Source organism: Littorina saxatilis, linkage group LG4 (genome assembly GCF_037325665.1).
Source record: "Littorina saxatilis isolate snail1 linkage group LG4, US_GU_Lsax_2.0, whole genome shotgun sequence".
In the NCBI taxonomy this organism is placed as follows: domain Eukaryota; kingdom Metazoa; phylum Mollusca; class Gastropoda; order Littorinimorpha; family Littorinidae; genus Littorina; species Littorina saxatilis.
Window position 1 is genome coordinate 58,539,622 of NC_090248.1, and position 21,730 is coordinate 58,561,351.

The window sequence follows — 21,730 nt, forward strand, 5'->3', positions numbered from 1 at the left end:
ATAACTCGTGCGGCTTGTTCAGTTCATTGCCGATTCAACTTTTGCAGGAACACATCAAGGGAAAAAACTCTGCTCCGTGTCTCTGGAAGTCAGAGAGGTCGAAAACGATGGCATGAAATATTGTTAATGTGCGTAGAGCTTGAAAGTCGCTGAGAATTAACCCGGCAAAAAGGTACGACTTAGCCACTGTTCTTCCCGCATGTCACATTTGAACATTTTGTTATTTCCTTGTTTCATTTCTGCTTGTGCGTCGCACTGACTGCATGGTGTGTGTGGTTGTGTGTGTGTGACTGTGTGTTACTGTTCGTCCAAAAAAAAAAAAAATAGGTCTGTTTACGGTAACCCGACCGACCCTAGTTTTTTCGCGCGACCCTAGACTTTTTTTTGGCATTTGGGAAAAAAAAAATCTTGTTTTTTTGGCAAAATAACGTAAAAATATGGTTTTTTGGAAAAAAATAATAAAAAAAATTAAAAAAATCCCGACCTACCGACCCAATTTTTTGGGCCTATGTTACCGTAAACAGACCTTTTTTTTTGTTTTTGCCTTACAGTGTTAGAGAGAGAGAGAGAGAGAGAGAGAGAGAGAGAGAAAGTGTGTGTGTGTGTGTGCGTGTGAAAAAACTTTGCTTGTGGAATTGGATCTGAATCGGTAATCTTGAACTTTAGCAAAGTTCAAGAGGTCTCTGAATCATTAAATCCGGTAGATCCACACACTTTAATATAAATAATGGTAGGGGCTACTGTTACGCCTTTTTCAAGTCGTAATTCGACTCAGAAATTCTATAGTTACGGCATGACGTCATTTTACTGTCGTAACCCGCTCACTGCAGGCTTCGGTTACACCTTTTCCATGAGTCCTAGAGTTTCTTTCTTTCTTTATTTGGTGTTTAACGTCGTTTTCAACCGTTCAAGGTTATATCGCGACGGGGAAAGGGGGGGGGGGGGGGGGGGGGGGGGGGGATGGGATAGAGCCACGTGTTAATTGTTTCTTGTTCACAAAAGCACTAATCAAAAAAATTGCTCCAGGGGCTTGCAACGTAGTACAATATATGACCTTACTGGGAGAATGCAAGTTTCCAGTACAAAGGACTTAACATAGTCGTAGAGTCACTCGGCCACACTTTGATTACGGCGCGGCGTGATCCTACCCGGACATTCTCTAGTTACGACATGATGCCATTTTACTGTCGTACTTACACGCTCACTATTATTCATGTTACTTGTATGTACTGGTGGTTGATTTTCCAGATATCCTCTCACTCTCAGTGATTGAGGCTTATATGAGGCTCAGTGATTATAGATTTCACTGTTCCTTTAACGGGTTTATTCCGTATTTTTTATCTGTACCAATGGTACAGGTGAATGTGGGGAGTGAAGTAGTTGTTTGTTCAACCCATCCCGTTATTTTGTTTTTCCAAACAAGGAGTCATTTGTGTATGATTTGTGGTGGAATTTCCTCCATGGTGTGTACTAGGATGTACTGTACTGAATGTACTATGGGTTATATTTTTCCCGTATGTGTACTATGCGTACAGGTTAATTGGAGGGAAAATGTAGTGGTTGTTTGCATCAGATGGTTTCATCCTCCATTGATGCAGGCATAGTCCAACTCGCCAAACTGCAATGCTTCGTTGAAAGTCTTTTTGGGGGCTCGTTTGCGCTGCACCTGCAGGGTTCGCGACGACCGAACGTAGAGCTGGACGAACGCGTTCGTTTCAAAGTCCGAGATAACTTTTTGCAACCTGTCTTGTCTTGTCTTGTCTTGTCTTTCCGTTATTGCCCACAATTAGCAGTAGTGATTACTTCGGCACTTGATGGGATGTTGCGCAAGTCCAAGAAAGCAGCGTCTCCAGCATTCAAAAGTCCATTAAAATTCACAGGTTGGGGGAGTATGGGGGGGAGGGGACATGAGTCACAGTGGCTACTGGTTTAGTGCGAGGCGCGCGACACAAAGCTGTCGACAGTGCGGGCCTCAACGGCAGCTGCTGGTAGAGAGTTCCAGTCCTTCACTGTGCTGGGTAGGAAAGCGGCACTCCGATACTGAGTGCGGCAGGTGATGAGGCCGAACTGCTGGCAGTGGCCTCTTCGCTGGCGTGGTGGTAAGGGGGCCAGCTTCGACTTGATGCCCGGACAGTGTACGATGCTGTTCGTGATCTTGTAGAGCATCGATAAGCGAGCAAGCTTCCTGCGCTCCTCCAGAGACTGCCACTCAAGGGAGTCCAGCATCCGGCTGACACTTGACGTGTTGTGATAGCGGTTGCAGACGAATCGGGCAGCTCGTCTCTGGACGGCCTCAAGCTTGTCGATGTTCTTTTGGGTGTGCGGGTCCCATACCGATGAGGCGTACTCCAGGATAGGCCTGACAAAGGCCTTGTACGCCTGTTCTTTCACGGATCTTGATGAGATCTTCAGATTGCGCCGCAGGAACCCCAGGGTCTTGTTTGCCTTGCTGACGATGTTGTTGATATGGTCGTCCCAGCACAGGTCACCCTGAATGGTCACTCCCAGGTACTTGACCGCCTTCACTGTCTCCAGCGTATGCCCATGGAGCTGGTAAGAGGGCTGTGGTGGACGTCTGCTCCTCGTAACAAGCAGGGTGTTGCACTTTGCAGGGTGGAACTGCATGTCCCAGCTATTCTCCCACTCGGCTAGACGATGGAGGTCTTGTTGTAGCTGGGCCTGGTCATTTACACTAGTCACCACCCTGTATACTGCAGTGTCGTCCGCAAACAGGCGCGCTAGTGCCGTCAGTCTCTCCGGGAGGTCGTTAATGTACGCTAAGAATAGCGTCGGCCCCAGCACCGAGCCCTGCGGCACCCCTGAGCGGACGCTGCCAAACGAGGAGCGGCTGCCATTCACCACCACGGCTTGACGTCTTTGATGGAGAAAGTTCTTGATCCAAGCAAGTGCAGCTCCCCGGACACCGAAGTTTCGGAGTTTGTGGGTAAGCAGACTGTGGTTGACGCGATCAAATGCTTTCGCCAGATCCATGATCAACACGTCCGTCTGCTTCCCACTCTCCAGGTTGCTCGTGAGCTCTTCGGTGAAGTCCAGGAGCTGAGTCTCGCAGGACCGACCTCGACGAAAGCCGTGTTGATTATCGTCGAGGACGTCATTGTTGTCAAAATGCTGCAGCATGGCGCTCACCACGATGTGCTCCATGAGCTTGCACGCCACGCAGGTGAGAGACACCGGCCTGTAATTGGCTGGATTGTACTTCTCTCCCTTTTTGAAGATCGGAGTGACATGCGCGTCCTTCCAGTCAGCTGGAACTGAGCCGGTGGTAAGTGATGACTGGAAGACGGCGGTGAGGCCTGGTGCCAGCTCCTTTGCCAGTTCTTTGAGAACCCGTGGGCTAATCCCATCAGGTCCTGTCGCCTTGTTTGGATTCAAGTTCACCATCAGTTTCTGTACGCCATGCGCTGTGATGTGGATCTCTTCCATGGGAGGAGTGCTCGAGGCGCAAACCGGCACGCCAGTCCTGGCCTCAAACTCTTCCTCACTGAGCGCAGCGCTGTCGCCAAACACTGACTGGAACTGTGCGTTGAGGACCTCCGCCTGTGCTATTGGGTCGGACGTCAGCTGGCCATCCTTCTTCAGAGGTGCAACACCGGTGCCGGTAGATTCCTGGTTCTTTATATACGTCCAGAAACGCTTGTTCTTTCCAGCTCTTTCCGGGTCATCTTCACCTGTGAAGATGTTGTTGAGGTATTTCCAGTAGCTGTGGCGCAGCCGCCGCTGTACTTCCCTACGCAGATGTTTCATGTAGGCTTTGAGGTTGTCGGAGCCGAGTTTCTTCATGTTGCGGTAGGCTCGGTCTTTTCTGTTGATCAGGCTTTGCAGGTCAGCGGTCACCCAGGGCTGACTGACTTTAGGCCGGGACATCTTGTGTGGCACAGACGTCTTCACTGATTTCTGGAGCTTTTCCTTGAAGGTTGTCCATAGCTCCTCTGTAGTGGCAGTGTCCTGCATCTGTTGAAGGTCGGCGCTCAGTTCTGTGGCAGCCTGCCGCAGCGTCGGCCAGTCAGCTCTGTTGTACAGGGGAATCTCTCGCTGCTGTTGCTTCTTTCTTGGTATGCAGATGTTGAATTCGCAGTATGGGATGTTGTGGTCAGACAGGCCGGGAACAACTTCCACACGTGGGGCGAGCTGGGGACAATTCGTTAGGAAGAGATCCAGCGTGTTGTCATCTCTGGTCGGCTCCTTCACAAGCTGCTCTAGGCCGTTGTCGTAGACGATGTTGATAAAGTCATTATGGAGTCTCGGGCAGGGAGATTTGCTCTTAACCTTTGCCGTGCTTCCTGGGTTCACCTGTACCCAGAGACACACTAAAATCATTGTAACTCTGGAACCATTAAAGGTATCGTTTTGAAATTTTAAGTATCTCTCACACACCTAATTTGCTCTCTGTCTGCAAATTTTTAGTGTGTACATGACAAAACATCAGAATTAATTGATTATGATAATTTACATAAACACTACCGATGGCGCGGGTTCACACATACCCATACTTTTAAAGAGTAGTAGTGATTGTAACTATCCCTCTGCCGACGGCGCGGGTTCTGCTACACCCATAATTACCAAAGCGGCGGAACAGTGTCTGTCTGCCTGTTTGTCTCCAAGAGACTGTCTGTCTCTCTGTTTGTCTGTCCGTATCTCTCTGTCTGTATGTCTGTTGTCAGTTGCTCTGTCTGTCTGTCTGTCTATCCGTCTATCTGACTGTCTATCTGACTGTCTGTCTCTGTCTCTCTCTCTCTGTCTGTCTCTCTCTCTGTCTGTCTCTCTCTGTTTCTCTCTCTCTGTCTCTCTCTCTTAGTCTCTCTCTCTGTCTCTCTCTCTTAGTCTCTCTCTCTGTCTCTCTTTCTTAGTCTCTCTCTCTCTCTCTTTCTTAGTCTCTCTCTCTCTCTTTCTTAGTCTCTCTCTCTCTTAGTCTCTCTCTCTCTCTTTCTTAGTCTCTCGCTCTCTCTCTCTTTCTTAGTCTCTCTCTCTCTTTCTTAGTCTCTCTCTCTCTCTTTCTTAGTCTCTCGCTCTCTCTTTCTTAGTCTCTCTCTCTCTCTCTTAGTCTCTCTCTCTCTTTCTTAGTCTCTCTCTCTCTTAGTCTCTCTCTCTTTCTTAGTCTCTCTTTCTCTCTCTCTTTCTTAGTCTTTCTCTCTCTCTTTCTTAGTCTCTCTCTCTCTTTTTTAGTCTCTCTCTCTCTCTTTCTTAGTCTCTCTCTCTCTCTCTTTCTTAGTCTCTCTCTCTCTCTTTCTTAGTCTCTCTCTCTCTCTCTTTCTTAGTCTCTCTCTCTCTCTCTTTCTTAGTCTCTCTCTCTCTTTCTTAGTCTCTCTCTCTCTTTCTTAGTCTCTCTCTCTCTCTGTCTCTGTCTCTCTTTCTTAGTCTCTCTCTCTCTTTCTTAGTCTCTCTCTCTCTCTTTCTTAGTCTCTCTCTCTCTCTCTTTCTTAGTCTCTCTCTCTCTTTCTTAGTCTCTCTCTCTCTCTCTTAGTCTCTCTCTCTCTTTCTTATTCTCTCTCTCTCTCTCTCTCTCTCTCTTAGTCTCTCTCTTTCTTAGTCTCTCTTTCTCTCTCTTAGTCTCTCTCTCTCTCTCTCTCTCTTTCTTAGTCTCTCTCTCTCTTTTTTAGTCTCTCTCTCTCTCTTTCTTAGTCTCTCTCTCTCTCTCTCTTTCTTAGTCTCTCTCTCTCTCTCTTTCTTAGTCTCTCTCTCTCTCTCTTTCTTAGTCTCTCTCTCTCTCTTTCTTAGTCTCTCTCTCTCTCTTTCTTAGTCTCTCTCTCTCTTTCTTAGTCTCTCTCTCTCTCTCTCTTAGTCTCTCTCTCTCTTTCTTATTCTCTCTCTCTCTCTCTCTCTCTCTCTTAGTCTCTCTCTTTCTTAGTCTCTCTCTCTTAGTCTCTCTCTCTCTCTCTCTTTCTTAGTCTCTCTCTCTCTCTTTCTTAGTCTCTCTCTCTCTCTTTCTTAGTCTCTCTCTCTCTTTCTTTGTCTCTCTCTCTTTCTTAGTCTCTCTCTCTTTCTTAGTCTCCCTCTCTCTCTTTCTTAGTCTCTCTCTCTCTCTCTTTCTTAGTCTCTCTCTCTCTCTTTCTTAGTCTCTCTCTCTCTCTTTGTTAGTCTCTCTCTTTCTTAGTCTCTCTCTCCCTCTCTTTCTTAGTCTCTCAGTCTCTCTCAGTCTCTCCCTCCCCCTCTCCCTCCCCCTCTCCCTCCCCCTCTCCCTCCCCTGCAAGAAGTCGGTGAAGGGAGAAACTCGATGCAACCACTGAAGTAGCGCTGTGGGTTTCCCTGAACCCACCCCGTCGTTAGAGAAATAAACGGTAAAAACCCTCTTTCAAATGTATGGGTTCAGACAAACCCGCATCGTCGTTAGAGGAATAAACGGTAAAAACCCTCTTTCAAATGTATGGGTTCAGACAAACCCGCATCGTCGGGAGTGTGTAGTCAAAAGCGGCATCCGGCAAAGGTTAATAGTTCCAGTGTTCCAATCCATGCCTGGAAAGTTGAAGTCACCTCCCACCAGGAGGAAAGCGTTGTGTTGCTGAGATGCCCTTTGGAGTGACGCGCTGAACTTCAGTAGGCTCTGTTCGTCTGCTACGTCGGGTCTGTAGTAAGCGCCTAAGTATAGAGTGCGCCTGCCCCTCCACGTCCTCCCCTGGACTCGAACGTACTTCCTACTGTCAAAACTGCTTCGCTGTGAAGTCCGCTATCCATGACTAAAGTAAACCGGCCTAAAGTAATACGGGTAGAAACGCTATGAACTGTTGAACACGTCTGTCCTCACTCGATCCACGCTTTAAAATGGCCGCCCAAACCGGATCAAACCGGAAGTAGAGCGCGGCCCTGGCGGGGAAATGCTTTGTGGCGTAATCAAAGCAAAGAAGGGAAAAGTTACGGGCGGCGTAAGTGTAGCCACTGCGATAAATAATTGTAGAGCGAGAGAGATCTAGACTAGAGAGAAATTGAAAAGAGTAAATTTTCGTGAAAAAATGGGGTGAAAAGGGGAGAAGTGGGAATTGGGATCTTTCACATTTTACAGGAATTTTGTGTTTTGACTTAGAGACCCAATGTCAGTTCTTTGATTTATTGATGTCTGTCATTTGACGTCACAAATCAGCGGTGCATGACCATAGGATATGCTGTCCTTACACATTGTGTTGGCTCTTTCCACTCACAAATTTATTTGCGATTTCAGAATCTGCAGCCATGAGTGCTTACGCAAGGAGAATGGCTCGTCTGTCTGCCAAGATATTTGGTGAGGTTTCTCGACCCACCACACCCAAGTCCACCAAGGTTGTTCGCATCTTTAGCGAAAAGCCCAAGCACCTGGACAGGAGGGTGGTCGACTACTATCCACCGTACAGAGATCTCACCATGCTGTTCCACACCCTCAGAAATTATGGGCTGTACAGGTGTGTACTTGATGTAATATCAATCAATGAGGCTTATATCGCGCATATTCCGTGGGTACAGTTCTAGGCGCTCAGCAGTGATGCCGTGTGAGATGAAATTTTATACGGCCAGTAATTGCAGCCATTTCGGCGCATATTTACCTTTCACGGCCTATTATTCCAAGTCACACGGGTATAGGTAGACAATTATTAACTGTGCCAAAGCAATTTTGCCAGGAAAGACCCTTTTGTCAATCGTGGGATCTGTAACGTGCACACCCAATGTAGTGTACACGGGGGGGGGGGGGGGGGGGGGGGGGGGAGTTCGGACACCGAAGAGAGTTGACTCTGAAATAAATTTCCGCCGAACCTGGGATCGAACTCACGCTGACAGCGGCCAACTGGATACAAATCCAGCGCGCTACCAACTGATATTAGACGTGTCAAGGAGCGTAATGTGAACAGAATCATGCAGTCTGTCATGTGACTCAGCGTTATGTAAGGCCACAAAAAAAAAAAGTGTGGTTAAGGTAACATAGCCAAAAAAAAATAGGTGTGGTTAAGGTAACATAGCCAAGAAAAATAGGTGTGGTTAAGGTAACAGCCAGAAAAAATAGGTGTGGTTAAGGTAACATAGCCAAAAAAACATTGTGGTTAAGGTAACATAGCCAAAAAATAGGTGTGGTTAAGGTAACATAGCCGAAAAAATAGGTGTGGTTAAGGTAACATAGCCAAAAAAATTAGGTGTGGTTAAGGTAACATAGCCAAAAAAAATAGGTGTGGTTAAGGTAACATAGCCAAAAAAATAGGTGTGGTTAAGGTAATGTAGCCAAAAAAATAGGTGTGGTTAAGGTAACATAGCCAAAAAAAATAGGTGTGGTTAAGGTAACATAGCCAAAAAAATAGGTGTGGTTAAGGTAACATAGCCAAAAAAAATAGGGTAGGAAGGTAGGCAATCACTTTTTTTTAAACTTTTTTTTCTAATGTGTACAAATTAAACCTACTTGACAGGGAAATAAGTGTGCGACTCGAGCGCTTTCGCTTTCATTGCGTTTTCTGCACTCGGGTTTTTAAAAAAAAAAAGTTATTATTTTTTGTACAAATGTAATAAAAAGTTATAGGGTCGGCCCCTAAAAATAGGGTAGGTCGGGTTACCGTAACCACACCTATATTTGTTTTTAGGCCTAACCGACATACCAACCATGTTTTAGGTGTGTGTGGGGGGGGGGGGGGGGGGGGTTTGAATTTCCAAAAGACTTTTGTTGGGGTTGTGGAAGTACATAAAGATGGCAGGTAGAAACTATAGTTTATTCTACAATGCAAAAAAAAGTTAAAAGAATTGGTCTGTGATGTTACTCAGCGTTTATGTAACCGACATACCTACCATGTTTTAGGTGGGGGGGGTTGAATTACCAAAAGAGGGGTTGTGGAAGTTATAATAAAGATGGCATGTAGGAACTAGTTTATTCTCGAATGCCAAAAACAATCAAATAAAAATTAAGTAGAAGTGCAATGCCAAGGCACAGTACCCCCAGCGAAGGACAAATCAGCTTTCTCTCTCTCTTTCTCTCTCTCTCACACTCACACACATACACACACCCTAAGTCAGTCACACACGCACACGGCACACACACACACACACAAACTCACGCACACACACATTCTCTCTCTCTCTCTCTCTCTCTCTCTCTCTCTCTCTCAAGGACAGATTGTAAGAAAAGGCGTAGCCTTAAATCTTAATCCTTGTTAAATAAAGTTCAATAAAGTTCAATTCTCCCTCTCTCTCTCTTACACAGACACAGAAAGACACAGACACACACACACACGCACGCATGCTGATGCATGTACGCACACACACATAAATAACCACGTTCTCTCTCTCTCTTTCACAGACCACAGGCGGAAGGTATCGTTCACTGGACCACCACTATCATAGTATTATTACTATGATAGTGGTGGTCCAGTGAACGATACCTTCCGCCTGTACACAGACACAGAAACACACACACGCACGCATGCATGTATGCACACACACATAAATAACCACATCTCTCTCTCTCTCTCTTTCTCTCTTACACACACTGACACACACGAGAACAGACATGTGCACACACACACGCACGCACCCACGCACACACACACACATACACAAACAGTAACACTAACACATGTGCCCAAAATGCACACACACACCACGCGAGAGAAAAAGAATGCAGGGAGGCATGACGCCATGATGCATTAAATGACGTCAAAGCCTTTCTACGTCATTTTCTTACGCGATCTTTATCCATAGACTTGAAAACTACGGAATTTCTACCCGGCCAAAGCGGCTTTGGGTGGCGTTTGCTAAAAAATGGTTAGTATGTCCCCAATTTTTGGTGAACTAGCCCCTGATCGGGCACAACGAATCCTTCTTTATCATGTATTATCGGCATGAAAATTTCTGAAGTCGATTACAGTATAGTGTTCGTGGGATACCTCCAGCACAATAATGGTAAGTTATTGGAGTGTTTCATTTATGACAAAAATTAAGGTCCAACTGCTAACAAGTAACATTCCAAAATTCAGAATCAAAAAACAAGAATTAAAGGTTATTGAAACGTTTAATTATTGACAAAACAAAACACACGTCAAAGTGGAATGCAATATTCATTTGACTTTTTTAACGAGTGGTTGACCGTTTTCAGAGATGAACATCAAGACTTCAAGGATGAGATGAAGCGGCAGCGAACACTGCGCGGTAAAGTCAAGCCCAAGAAAGGAGAAGGAAAGCGAGCACTCAAGAGACAATAGCAGCGTTTTATTCTCATGTGTACGACACTTGAATGAGTGGATATCTGGGACTTACTTGGGGAGTGTGTGTGTGTGTTTGTTGGGGTGTGCGTTGTGTGCATTTTTTGGCAAAATAATCTGAAGGTGGGAACTGTATGAACATTGGCCATTACTGTGTGAATGTAATTGTTCTTTTAATAATTTACTGTTTTGTACTGGTAGTTTTGGAGAGAAAAAAGTTACGATCATCATTCACCATAGCTGTCAAAGATGTTTTACTCATTGTGAATAAAATGCATGACATGTCAACAGTGTGTTTCTCCGTGTGTTTGTGTAAAGTGTAAAGCGCTCTGGGCTTGTCACCTCGAGGTTTACGCGCTATATAAGTAATCATTATTATTATTATTATTATTTGTGATGGAGTAAAACGGTTCAAATACACATACACACACACACACACACACACACACTGTGACACGTCACTGATGCATACACATACCGGTACTTTCAGGCACATACATTCCCTTTGGAAATCTGCACATCTGAGCAAAGAGAACAAATGCACGCACTTTCTTTTCTTTATAAACAGTCCATTATGCAAACAAACTTCTAATGTACCTAAATTGGCTCATTATTAAATGCATGATAAAATAATTCTACCTATACAACATATTCAGACTTCATACACTATCTGACTCACACTTGCACAGCTAGAATTGAAGAGTTCATTGCTTCCTCTGTATCAAATACCTGCCTTCTCTCACAGATCTTAAATGTTACAGCAAACATAGGTGGAAAAAGCCCACCTACCCTAACTCCAATTATTTTTCAGTAAATGTTAACATGAAACCATCTGACATAATTTTTTTTAAAATTATTTTGACAAATAAAGGGAAAACAGGGACTGTCGGCACAAATGTTCCAGCCTGTACAGTTAAAATATCACAGAAGAATGTAAAGTAGTTGAATATGTAACAAATGTGAACAGTAAAATCACAGGCGTATCTGTCACAAAATAAACTAAATTTCTGTCAAGTTCTGTTTCCTGATATTCAATCATTGTGCAGCAATAGGGGGCAACACTTTATGTCGCTCCGACCCCGGTCTGTTGCCGTGACCCGAACCCAGGAGTTGCCGACCGCCTGATAGAGGTCTGGCTTCAGGAAGGCGGGACTTGGAGGAAGAGTTGTATCCCCTCTCGGCAATCAAGCTCAGCGGGTTGACCTGCGTGGGCAGAATGTCATTCGACGCGAGCTGGGTGCTGGCGACGGGCGCACCGGGATGCGCTTTGGGCGACCCTGGTCGCTGCAGCTCCGTGGCGGAGTCAAGGTCGGAGAGGTTGGAGCCGCTGGAGGCGTTAGAAGAAGTGGAGTCGGGAGAGCCGGGGATGATGGGAATGTCGGGGTTTGGTGGGAAGCAGGTGGTGGCATTGTTGTTTGGGGCGGAGGTGGCGCGATTGTCGCTAGTGCTCTCCAGTCCAAGTCCTTGCTGCTCCTCCACTGTCTGGGGGGCTGTGCGCGGGAATCTGCACAGGAGTATGTGAACAATGATTTGGTTGCCAGGATTCAGAAGAAACCCCCTTTTAAGACCTCCACAACTCTGAGAAAATCAAGTCCTAAAAGGGGGGTCCCCACTGTAGGATGATGCATACAAGCATGCGCACCACAAGGAACCCAAGTTCGCACTGAAAGTCTCAGGGCTTGGAAACCTGAACACAAGCATGCAGGAAGACTTTTTTTTAAATGGGTAGCGCCGTAACTATACTGTATGACAGCTCGCTTTCCCCAGGGAGAAAGCAGCCCGAATTTCCAAGAGGGTCACCTCACAGAACTATATGAATCTTATCCTTTATCCTTATCCAATCCATCACAAACATCACAGTCTATACATCAATGCACAAGTATAAATATTTGTGTTTTTTTTGGAACTCTTCAAATTATATTTTTAAAAAGGTGCTTTGTAAGTGGCAAGAGACCACAAGACTTACTGGGTGAGAATCTGCTCATAGATGGGAGGCACGTAGCCAGCGACCACCTCTTTGGCTGCGCTGTGACGTCTCTTGTAAGATTCCTCCTCCTGCACATCAAAAAGAACTATTCAATATATAATGTCCCACACAGCAACAACCAAAACCCACACCCTTAACTCACCTGGAAGGATTCAAACCCAGGCCCTTCCAAACTGAAGGCCGAAGTCCTAACCATAAGGCTACACGCCCGGCGTGTCTTACATTAGTAGGGACATCCAGATTCAACCTTCGTCAGACGAACATTCGTCGGTGGTGGGGATTTCCTCTCTATTTTTAACTTTGTGCCTCAATGCGCATGCGCTTGGTTTTTGGCGCTCACCACTGCTTGCCGAAGATCGGGATCTGCGTGGTGAAAAAGGCATGTTTGACGAACCTCAATCAGCAATCTTCGTGAGTACTTTTAGTCCTTTTCATAATGTTAAAAATATGTTTTATGTGCGCAGTGTTAAAGTTTAATATCTTTACGACGCTTCTGTGGACTGTGCATCTGTAAACTGTTCATTTTGGAGGCGTAGTGCATGAACACGGATACCCACACAAAACTCAGAACTTGAGTCGACGGGCGACATATCCTGCCAATTATCTCCCTTGATCTCTCTTGCACAAGACACTTGTTTCCACTAGACCTATTTGTTTTAGAGTTGGGAGATTTTACAGGAATGAATCTAAAAATCAAAAAAAAATTCAGTGTTGCTTGTGTACCCAGCATATTCAGATGCCTGGAATATTCCGATAAAAAAGACTCGTCATATATAACACAACTCGTCATCACTGTTTCGAAAAACAGACGAACGCACGAAGAACTTCGCGTAGATCTGGACCGAAATTAGAAGGTGGTGACCGTGACGGGATGTGACGTCACCACTTCAACAAACTCGCGAACATCGGAACTCACGAACTTTTGACGAAGGAAAATCTGGATGTCTCTACTATAAAGTCTCCAATCGTTCAAAACACAGAGCAGCAGCAGCTTACCACAATGCCCCGGCCAGTGGCTGAGCCCATGGGTCCCTGTGCCTGCGACATGCTGTCAGGGATGGACGGCTTGGACCAGGTTCGAGCCCCCATAGCATTGGTAAAAGCGGCACCGGTCATGGCCTGGTAGTTGTCGCCCTCCGTGATGTCGGTCTGGTAGGGCTGGCTGCTGGTGACTGGCGTTGAGGGGCTGATCCCCAGGTAGTCCATCACCAGGCGGCGCAGATGGTGATACGCATCCGCGATGTCCTCTGAAATACATGTAGGTTAAAACTCTTTAATGTGGTGAATTCACACTTCATGTGAGTATTTCGTTCCTCACTCAACATGGTCTAAATATGCATGTTGCCAGCCCAACCCACCCCTCCCCCTTTCTCTCTCTACCAAACATCTTTCATCTGCAAGAGTGAAGTAGTTTGTGGTATATTCACATTTAATGTGCGTATTCCAAACCTCAACATGGCTCAAATAAAGCATTCTCTCCATATCTCTCTGCCAATTATCTTTTGTTTAAATCGCTTTTCAAATCCAAGAACAGGCTCATAATAAAGATCAATGGAAGTAAGCACTCCAGACATAGACAACAGCAATCAAGTGAGAGCTACATGTTGAACCAGTTGAAGCCAAGAAAAAAAACCAATCATCCCATGGTGCTACTTGCTGTGAGTTTTTCTCACGCAGAATATTCATACTTAACATCAGGCATATTCCTTTCTGCTTTCATTAAAGATGATTCTTAATTGAGCCGGGCTTCGCGAAGTCTTTTTGCCAAAAACTCAGTGTTAATTAAATAAAGCTCGGTGCGGCCAACTTTGCAAAGTATACTTTGAGTAGTCGACTTCGCCCAGTTAAAGACAGGCTGTAAGCTGATTTATAATAGGACTAGATGAATACCCGCTTCGCCGTGAAGAAGTTGAGCCGAAGACCCGGCTTTGCCGGGTGTACGCCGGCTTTGCCGGCGCACCGCACGAAGACGAAGGAAGGGAGATAAACGCGCAAAACACTGGAGAAGAGTAATACTTGGCTTCGCCGGGACAGTGACCTTCTAAAAATAGTATAACGGGAATATGGATTGAGCGTTGTCGACAGTGACTTTCTAAAAATAGAAAGGGGAATATGGATTGACGCCACACGAAGGAAGGGAGATAAATGCTGAAAACACTGGAGAAGATAAGGAAGAGTTACTGGGAATGGATCCAGAGAAAAACCAAAATTGGTTCAGCGCTGCGCGCTGAGAGCACGTGTTGAAATATCTCATCGACCATGTTGTGTCCGGGGTGTACCTGAATATGGCCACCAAATTTGAAAGAGATCCATCGAGAACTTTGGCCGTGCATCGCGGACACACACACACGTCGTATATATATATATAGAAGCACACACCATTCAGCAGTACATACCACTGTTGATCATCATGTCGACTTCGCCCAGTTAAAGACAGGCTGTAAGCTGATTTATAATAGGAAGCACACACCATTCAGCAGTACATACCACTGTTGATCATCATGTCGACTTCGCCCAGTTAAAGACAGGCTGTAAGCTGATTTATAATAGGAAGCACACACCATTCAGCAGTACATACCACTGTTGATCATCATGTCGAAGAAGCCGGGGTGGTCCTGGTTGTACTTGCAGTAAACAACCTCTTTATTGAGCGTGCACTCTATTAGCTCCTCTGGGCACCCCCCCCGGTCCCTCAGTCGCTGCTCATGGGCCTCTCTGTCCAGCGGCATCACAAGCACATAGCGCGGCTCAAAGTATGTGTTCTTCAGCGTCAACCCTCCCTGTAAAACGCAGTTAAGGTTATTTTATTTTATATTATTTTCTTCCTTTTTACATTTAGTCAAGTTTTGACTAAATGTTTTAACGTAGAGGGGGAATCGAGACGAGGGTCTTGGTGTGTGTGTGTGTGTGTGTGTGTGTGTGTGTGTGTGTGTGTGTGTGTGTGTGTGTGTGTGTGTGTGTGTGTGTCTGTCTGTCTGTCTGTCTGTGCGTATGTGTGTGTAGAGCGATTCAGACCAAACTACTGGACCGATCTTTGTGAAATTTTACATGAGAGTTCCTGGGAATGATATCCCCGGACGTCTTTTTCTTTTTTTCGATAAATACCTTTGATGACGTCATATCCGGCTCATTTTTCAATCAACTTGATTGAAATTTTGGCCAAGCAATCTTCGACAAATGTCGGACTTCGGTATTGCATTTCAGCTTGGTGGCTTAAAAATTAATCAATGACTTTGGTCATTAAAAATCTGAAAATTGTAAAAAAAATAATTTGTTTTTAAAATGATCCAAATTTACGTTCATCTTATTCTTCATCATTTTCTGATTCCAAAAACATATAAATATGTTATATTCGGATTAAAAACAAGCTCTGAAAATTAAAAATATAAAAATTATTATAAAAATAAAATTTCCGAAATTGATTTAAAAACCATTTCATCTTATTCCTTGTGGGTTCCTGATTCCAAAAACATATAGATGTGATATGTTTGGATTAAAAACACGCTCAGAAAGTTCAAAAGAATAGAGATAAAGAAAAGCGTGCTATCCTTCTCAGCGCAACTACTACCCCGCTCTTCTTGTCAATTTCACTGCCTTTGCATCGAGCGGTGGACTGACGATGCTACGAGTATACGCTCTTGCTGTAAAAATGCAGTGAGTTCAGTTTCATTCTGTTAGTTCGACAGCTTGACTAAATGTTGTAATTTCGCCTTATGCAACTTGTTATTACTTTATTGTCCTATCGCTTGGAAATTTGGGTTGCTTCCTCCCAGTGGAAAGCTAGCAGCAACAGAGTCGCGCTACCCAGGTGTATGAGTGTTTAGGTGTAATCAGCCACCTGCACTTATGGCAGAATATGACAGAGGTATTTTTTATGCCACATAAAGTTGACCCGTGTCCGGCCCGGCCCGGCTCAAAGTAGGTATTTTTTAGCGTCAACACTCCCTGTAAAATGCTGTGAAGAAATAAATATTATACAGGTGAAGCATGTGCGTGAATTTCACAAGTAGTGTGGCTCGAAGTATGTGACCTGTTCTTTAGTGTTAAGGCTCCCTGTAAAATGCAATGAAGGCATGTGTGTGAATTCCACAAGTAGTGTGGCTCATAGTACGTGTTCTGTAGCGTCAGCACTCCCTGTAAAACGCAGTGAAGGTATTATGCAGGTGAAGAGCGTGTGTGAATTTTACAAGTAAAGCCAAACTAATGGATATAATTTGACTAATTTAAACAATTACTACAAAGCGTATGTCAGATAATACTACAGAATCATGCAAAGTGGCCTCAGCTGACATTGCTTTAATTAAGAAGGCAAAGGCAGCGAGGAAGAACAGATGGGCACCTCCCACACAAAGCTCGCCATATAGAAGTTGAGATCTCTAACATCTTGCTTCCCTACGACCATGCGAACCATGGTTTTGGGGACTACCTTTACCCTTGTTTTGTTTTTGTTTTTTAAAGTCCAAAATGTTGTGCCTCAGTAAGAGCTCACAACAGCACGTGAGAGCTATAATATATACAGAATCGGTCGATTGAGCCAAGGAACAAAACAATCGTCCCATGGTACTCGCTGCTGTGATTTTTTTCCCCAGGGAGAATGTTCCTACTTCACACGCAGTCATGTTCTTTTCTAGACTTGACAAGACGTACCTCCAGTTCCATGTGCACCACGCATGCCAGTCCCTCTCTGGCCACACCCTCAATGGCTTCCATCTGTAGACCGTACCAGCTGTTGTTGTTTCTGTAGGTCTGGACGAACCGGCCCTGTTGATCACACATCCACACAGTACTTTGTTATCTTTTCCAGAATTCTCCACATCATTCAGGTTGCCAGAAAGTACTGTGGAACCCCCTTTAAACCTCCCCCCCCCCCCCCCAACCCCCTCTCAACCTGTTTTTCTCAGCATTTTTTAAGGTCTTAAAAGGGAGTTTGACAGTGTGACCCTGTATTTCTTTCGAATACATCACCTCAATTTAACAAATAGGAGTTACCTTACTTACGAGTGCTAGACTGAGAAGCGTCCTATGTTACAAGTACTAGGCTGTAAACAAGGTCGCAATCCTGATAGACTGACTGACTGACTATTCGAGATAAATGTTCTCTGAGGACCAACTGGGACATGGATTGATAATACAGTCGAACTCGCTTAAGACGAATCACTGGGGATCGGAAAAAAAGTTCGTCTTAACCAAAATTCGTATTAAGAAAATTGATTGATTTTTTTTTGTTTTTTGTTTTTTTTTAAGTCTTGTACATTTTATGGTGTTTCAATTTGTTTCTTTCGCAACTTTCATGCTGCTTCACGTTTAGACAATAAAGTGACATATTCAGTTACATGTTCATGTGTGTCTCATGTTGAGTGATGATTGTTGAGTTTGAGTGAGAGTGAGCACACAGATGTTTCATCCAGTTGTTACGTTTTTGGTCACACACACGCACACACTGACACTGTCCACATTCGCGGTGTTCCTATCATTTGTCCGGAATCACTTACCTTGGCGACGGGTAGCAAACCTTGGCCAATTTAGGTTTTTTTTGTTTGTTGCAACATGATGTTCAAATCCAAATCGAAAGCACTGACTGACTGATAAACTATCGCGAACCGGCGAACGCAAACGTTGAGAGTGTGGTTTCCCTTGTCCAAGGGAAACCACTCTGGCATCTATATTTTTTGGCAATGGCTTCCTAAACATTGATGTTTCGTTTTTGGTATTCGCGAAGGAAATAAACGTCAGTCAGTCATTCATGTTCAGTGTCTGAGCTATCAATCACTTTGATTCTAAATTTGAAATTGTTTTGTGAGTACAGTGTAATCAGTTTAACTTTATTCAGTGATCGGTTGAGCAATGGTTCAAGCAGTCGACGCAAGGGAAGACTTTGACACATGTATTCAAACTTCTCAAATTCCCATGATATGTCGATCTCGGGACGAGTTTAAAGATTTCGTCATAAGCGTGAGTAAATTACAGACATTATGCATGCTTGGGAATCCAAAAAGTGCTCGTTATAAGCATAAATTCGTTATAAAGAATTCGTTTTAAGCATTTTTTTTAAGCATGAAGAAAGAGGTATTCAGTTGGGAACTTAAAACTAATACGTTATAAGTCAAAATTCGTAACTAGCGTGTTCGTTTTAAGTGGGTTCGACTGTATGCTGAAGACAGTTTTACCAAGCCCTCAGACTTCTGCTGTGAGCCTGGGATCTTTATCCTACACATTTGTGCACACATGAAGGGTGTCCAGACACCGAAGAGAGTAGACAGATCTAGATGTGGAACTTTTCAGCACGTGTACAGGAACGTGTATGGGTAACGTATAACGTCATCAAATCTAGTTTTTACGTCACGTATTTGCGAAGATCTACACGTCTTGGTGGGAGCAAAACAACGTATGATTTGGAGCATTGGAGGAAAACAGTGAGCCACGGGTGACGTAATATCTACACGTACGCGTACAGGTCTTTGCTACACGTTTGCTCATCTAGAACACTGTAGTGTGCACAAAGTTGACTCCGCTCCAACAGCAAAAAAAGTACAGTCGAACCTGTCTAAAGAGACCACCCAGGGGACTGAGAAAAAGTGGTCTCTTTAGACAGGTGGTCTCTTTAGACAGGTGTTCTCTTTAGACAAGTGGTCTGTTTAGACAGTTGGTCTCTTTAGACAGGTGTTCTCTTTAGACAGGTGGTCTCTTTAGACAGGTGTTCTCTTTAGACAAGTGTTCTCTTTAGACAGGTGGTCTCTTTAGACAAGTGTTCTCTTTAGACAGGTGGTCTCTTTAGACAGGTGTTCTCTTTAGACAAGTGTTCTCTTTAGACAGGTGTTCTCTTTAGACAAGTGTTCTCTTTAGACAGGTGGTCTCTTTAGACAGGTGGTCTCTTTAGACAGGTGTTCTCTTTAGACAAGTGTTCTCTTTAGACAGGTGGTCTCTTTAGACAGGTGTTCTCTCTAGACAGGTGGTCTCTTTAGACAGGTGTTCTCTTTAGACAAGTTTTCTCTTTAGACAGGTGTTCTCTTTAGACAAGTGTTCTCTTTAGACAGGTGGTCTCTTTAGACAGGTGGTCTCTTTAGACAGGTGTTCTCTTTAGACAGTTGGTCTCTTTAGACAGGTGTTCTCTTTAGACAGGTGGTCTGTTTAGACAGGTGTTCTCTTTAGACAGGTGTTCTCTTTAGACAGGTGGTCTCTTTAGACAGGTGGTCTCTCTAGACAGGTGGTCTCTTTAGACAGGTGATTTATATAGTCGTTAAAACCGTTGGGGATCCTTATGGGTGGTCTTAATGGGCAGGTGGTCTCTAGGGCAGGTGGTCTCTAGGGCAGGTTTGACTGTAGTTTAAAAGGAAAAACGCTACCGTCTGAGCTACAGACTCGCCGCTTGCACTCCTAGCTGTTCTCACAGTCAGTTGTGCCTCTGTTGCATTTTGCAATCTGTCATGTTAAAATCATGCTATAATTTTGCTTTTGAAGTAAATATAAGCTGTAAAAATCATGCCAAATAGGAAGCACACAATACCCTGGCAAACTAAAACTGCAATGTCAATATAAATAGAAGGAAAAAAATGCAGTCTATAAAAAGGGCAAAACGCTGAGTATATTGATACGTACATTGCATGTTAAACAAAATGTGGACATGCATGCGCATGTGTCTATTGTCATACCATTTTGATGTCCATCTCAAACTTCTCTGAGGTAACGAAGAAGTAATCCTTTCCGTTTACTTCGTCAGCCTTGGGGGTTCGTGATGTGTGGGACATCCTGCAGCCAATACATGTACAATGTTTGATCACTTTCAGTTTACACAGAAGCACAATTATGCTGTGAATAATGTAGGTCTTGGAAACCTGCATGACTAAAACATTGCTTTCTCACTGGAGGACAGGTGAAGTTCTGCTACCTTGTGAGAAATGCACATTATTGACTCAACTAGAACACTATTTTGGGACAGTTCTCTCTGTGTGTGTCTCTCTCTGTCTCTGTCTCTCTCTCTCTAATGAGAGAAATGCACATTATTGTCAACTAGAACACTATTTTGGGACAGTTCTCTCTCTCCCTCTCTCTGTCCCTGACTCTCTTTTTCTCTCTTCCTCCCCCCCTCCCTCTCTCCCCCCCCTCCCTCCCTCCCTCCCCCCCTCCTCTCTCTCTCTCCCTCCCTCCCTCCCACTCTCCCTCCCTCCCCCCTCCCTCTCTCCCCCCCCCCCTCCCTCCCTCCCTCCCCCCCTCCTCTCTCTCTCCCTCCCTCCCTCCCACCTCTCTCTCTCCCTCCCTCCCTCCCTCCCACTCTCCCTCCCTCCCCCCCCTCCCTCTCTCCCCCCCCCCTCCCTCCCTCCCCCCTCCTCTCTCTCTCTCTCTCCCTCCCTCCCTCCCTCCCACTCTCCCTCCCTCCCCCCCCTCCCTCTCTCCCCCCTCCCTCCCTCCCTCCTCTCTCTCTCCCTCCCTCCCTCCCTCCCACTCTCCCTCCCTCCCCCCTCCCTCTCTCCCCCCCTCCCTCCCTCCCTCCCCCCCCTCCTCTCTCTCTCTCTCTCTCTCTCTCTCTCTCTCTCTCTCTCTCCCTCCCTCCCTCCCTCCCACTCTCTCTCCCTCTCTGTCCCTCCCTCTTCCTTCGAATGTTAAAACTAGCAAATGGGTCACTCTCCTAGAAACTGGTCAGTAGAGGACAGCGTACAAAAACATTTAAATAAACAACAAAATAATTACTTTCCTTTATTTTTTTGTGTTTTGATGTCTTCAGTGTTATTTGGAGCAACAGTGTGAACAAGAACTAAAGCGTTTGTAAATTCTGTGATTTGCTTTGCACTGCAGAAGCTCTGAAATCGCCACTTTTTTCCATTCGAAGTGTGACATGCTGTCTCTGCGCATACACATGCCTCAAATTTACCCATTTGATGACACATTTTTCTACAATTGTTGCAAATTCCTGTGTATGAATTTGATTTCACCCGCCCGATGCGCCCAAACGATCTTTCGATAATAACTTGGTTGCATTTGACCATGTAGAAACAATCGTCTCGCACGTCACGCCTGGTGTCCTATTTTTAGCTTCAACGCCATGCCCAAACATAACTTGTGCACACTGTTTCAGCGGATGGATAATTCTACTCTGACATAGTAAAATATTCGAGGTCGTTAATCGCGATTGAATGAGATTCAAGTTGAGTCTGTAAAGCAAGTTTAATGAGATGTTCTGATAGATCTGCAAGTGGTGTCCGAAAATTTGCGATTCATGTGAGCACATTGCAGAACTATTTTCTGGCAAACTTGCGATCTTTCAACCCATTCGCGCATGAATATAAGGGAGTCCCTGCGGGGGTTACACGGTGCAAACGTGTTTTCGTACAATCGAGCACGCGGTTAGACGGAGGAAAACTTTGTTGTTGCGGGGTCCGCGCCAAAGTTGACGACAGACGTGCGAGACGGTACATGTGATCACAACCTTTGAGGTAAGTTTGAGCTTTACGACGGCTCTATTTGTACTATTTAGCGTGTAGAACTTAAACCACTAATATGATTTTGTCATGTTTACAAACTGAATTAAAAAAAAAATGCCTTTCTGTCAGAAAAACGCAACCAAGTGGCAAATTCATGGGGAGAGTAG

At 44.9% G+C, this 21,730-nt stretch overlaps 2 protein-coding genes across 3 annotated transcripts in view; one reads left to right on the plus strand and one right to left on the minus strand.

The window, feature by feature from the left end:
• Positions 1-35: 35 nt before the first annotated feature.
• LOC138965193 (small ribosomal subunit protein mS33-like) lies at positions 36-10,448 on the plus strand. The gene is made up of 3 exons (XM_070337313.1): positions 36-172; positions 7,172-7,388; positions 10,055-10,448. The coding sequence occupies exons 2-3, from the start codon at positions 7,183-7,185 to the stop codon at positions 10,158-10,160; spliced, it is 312 nt and encodes a 103-aa protein (XP_070193414.1). The 5' UTR covers positions 36-172; positions 7,172-7,182; the 3' UTR covers positions 10,161-10,448.
• A 240-nt stretch (positions 10,449-10,688) lies between these two features.
• LOC138965192 (leucine-rich repeat and guanylate kinase domain-containing protein-like) overlaps positions 10,689-21,730 on the minus strand; it is a 41,204-nt gene continuing 30,162 nt past the window's right edge. For both annotated transcript variants that reach the window (XM_070337311.1, XM_070337312.1), the window contains 6 exons: positions 19,797-19,893; positions 16,795-16,908; positions 14,726-14,927; positions 13,144-13,394; positions 12,127-12,215; positions 10,689-11,664 (listed from right to left, as the gene is read on the minus strand). In XM_070337311.1, the coding sequence (XP_070193412.1) occupies positions 11,196-11,664; positions 12,127-12,215; positions 13,144-13,394; positions 14,726-14,927; positions 16,795-16,908; positions 19,797-19,893 (1,222 nt within the window). In that variant the 3' untranslated portion in view covers positions 10,689-11,195. The remainder of the gene's footprint in view (positions 11,665-12,126; positions 12,216-13,143; positions 13,395-14,725; positions 14,928-16,794; positions 16,909-19,796; positions 19,894-21,730) is intronic.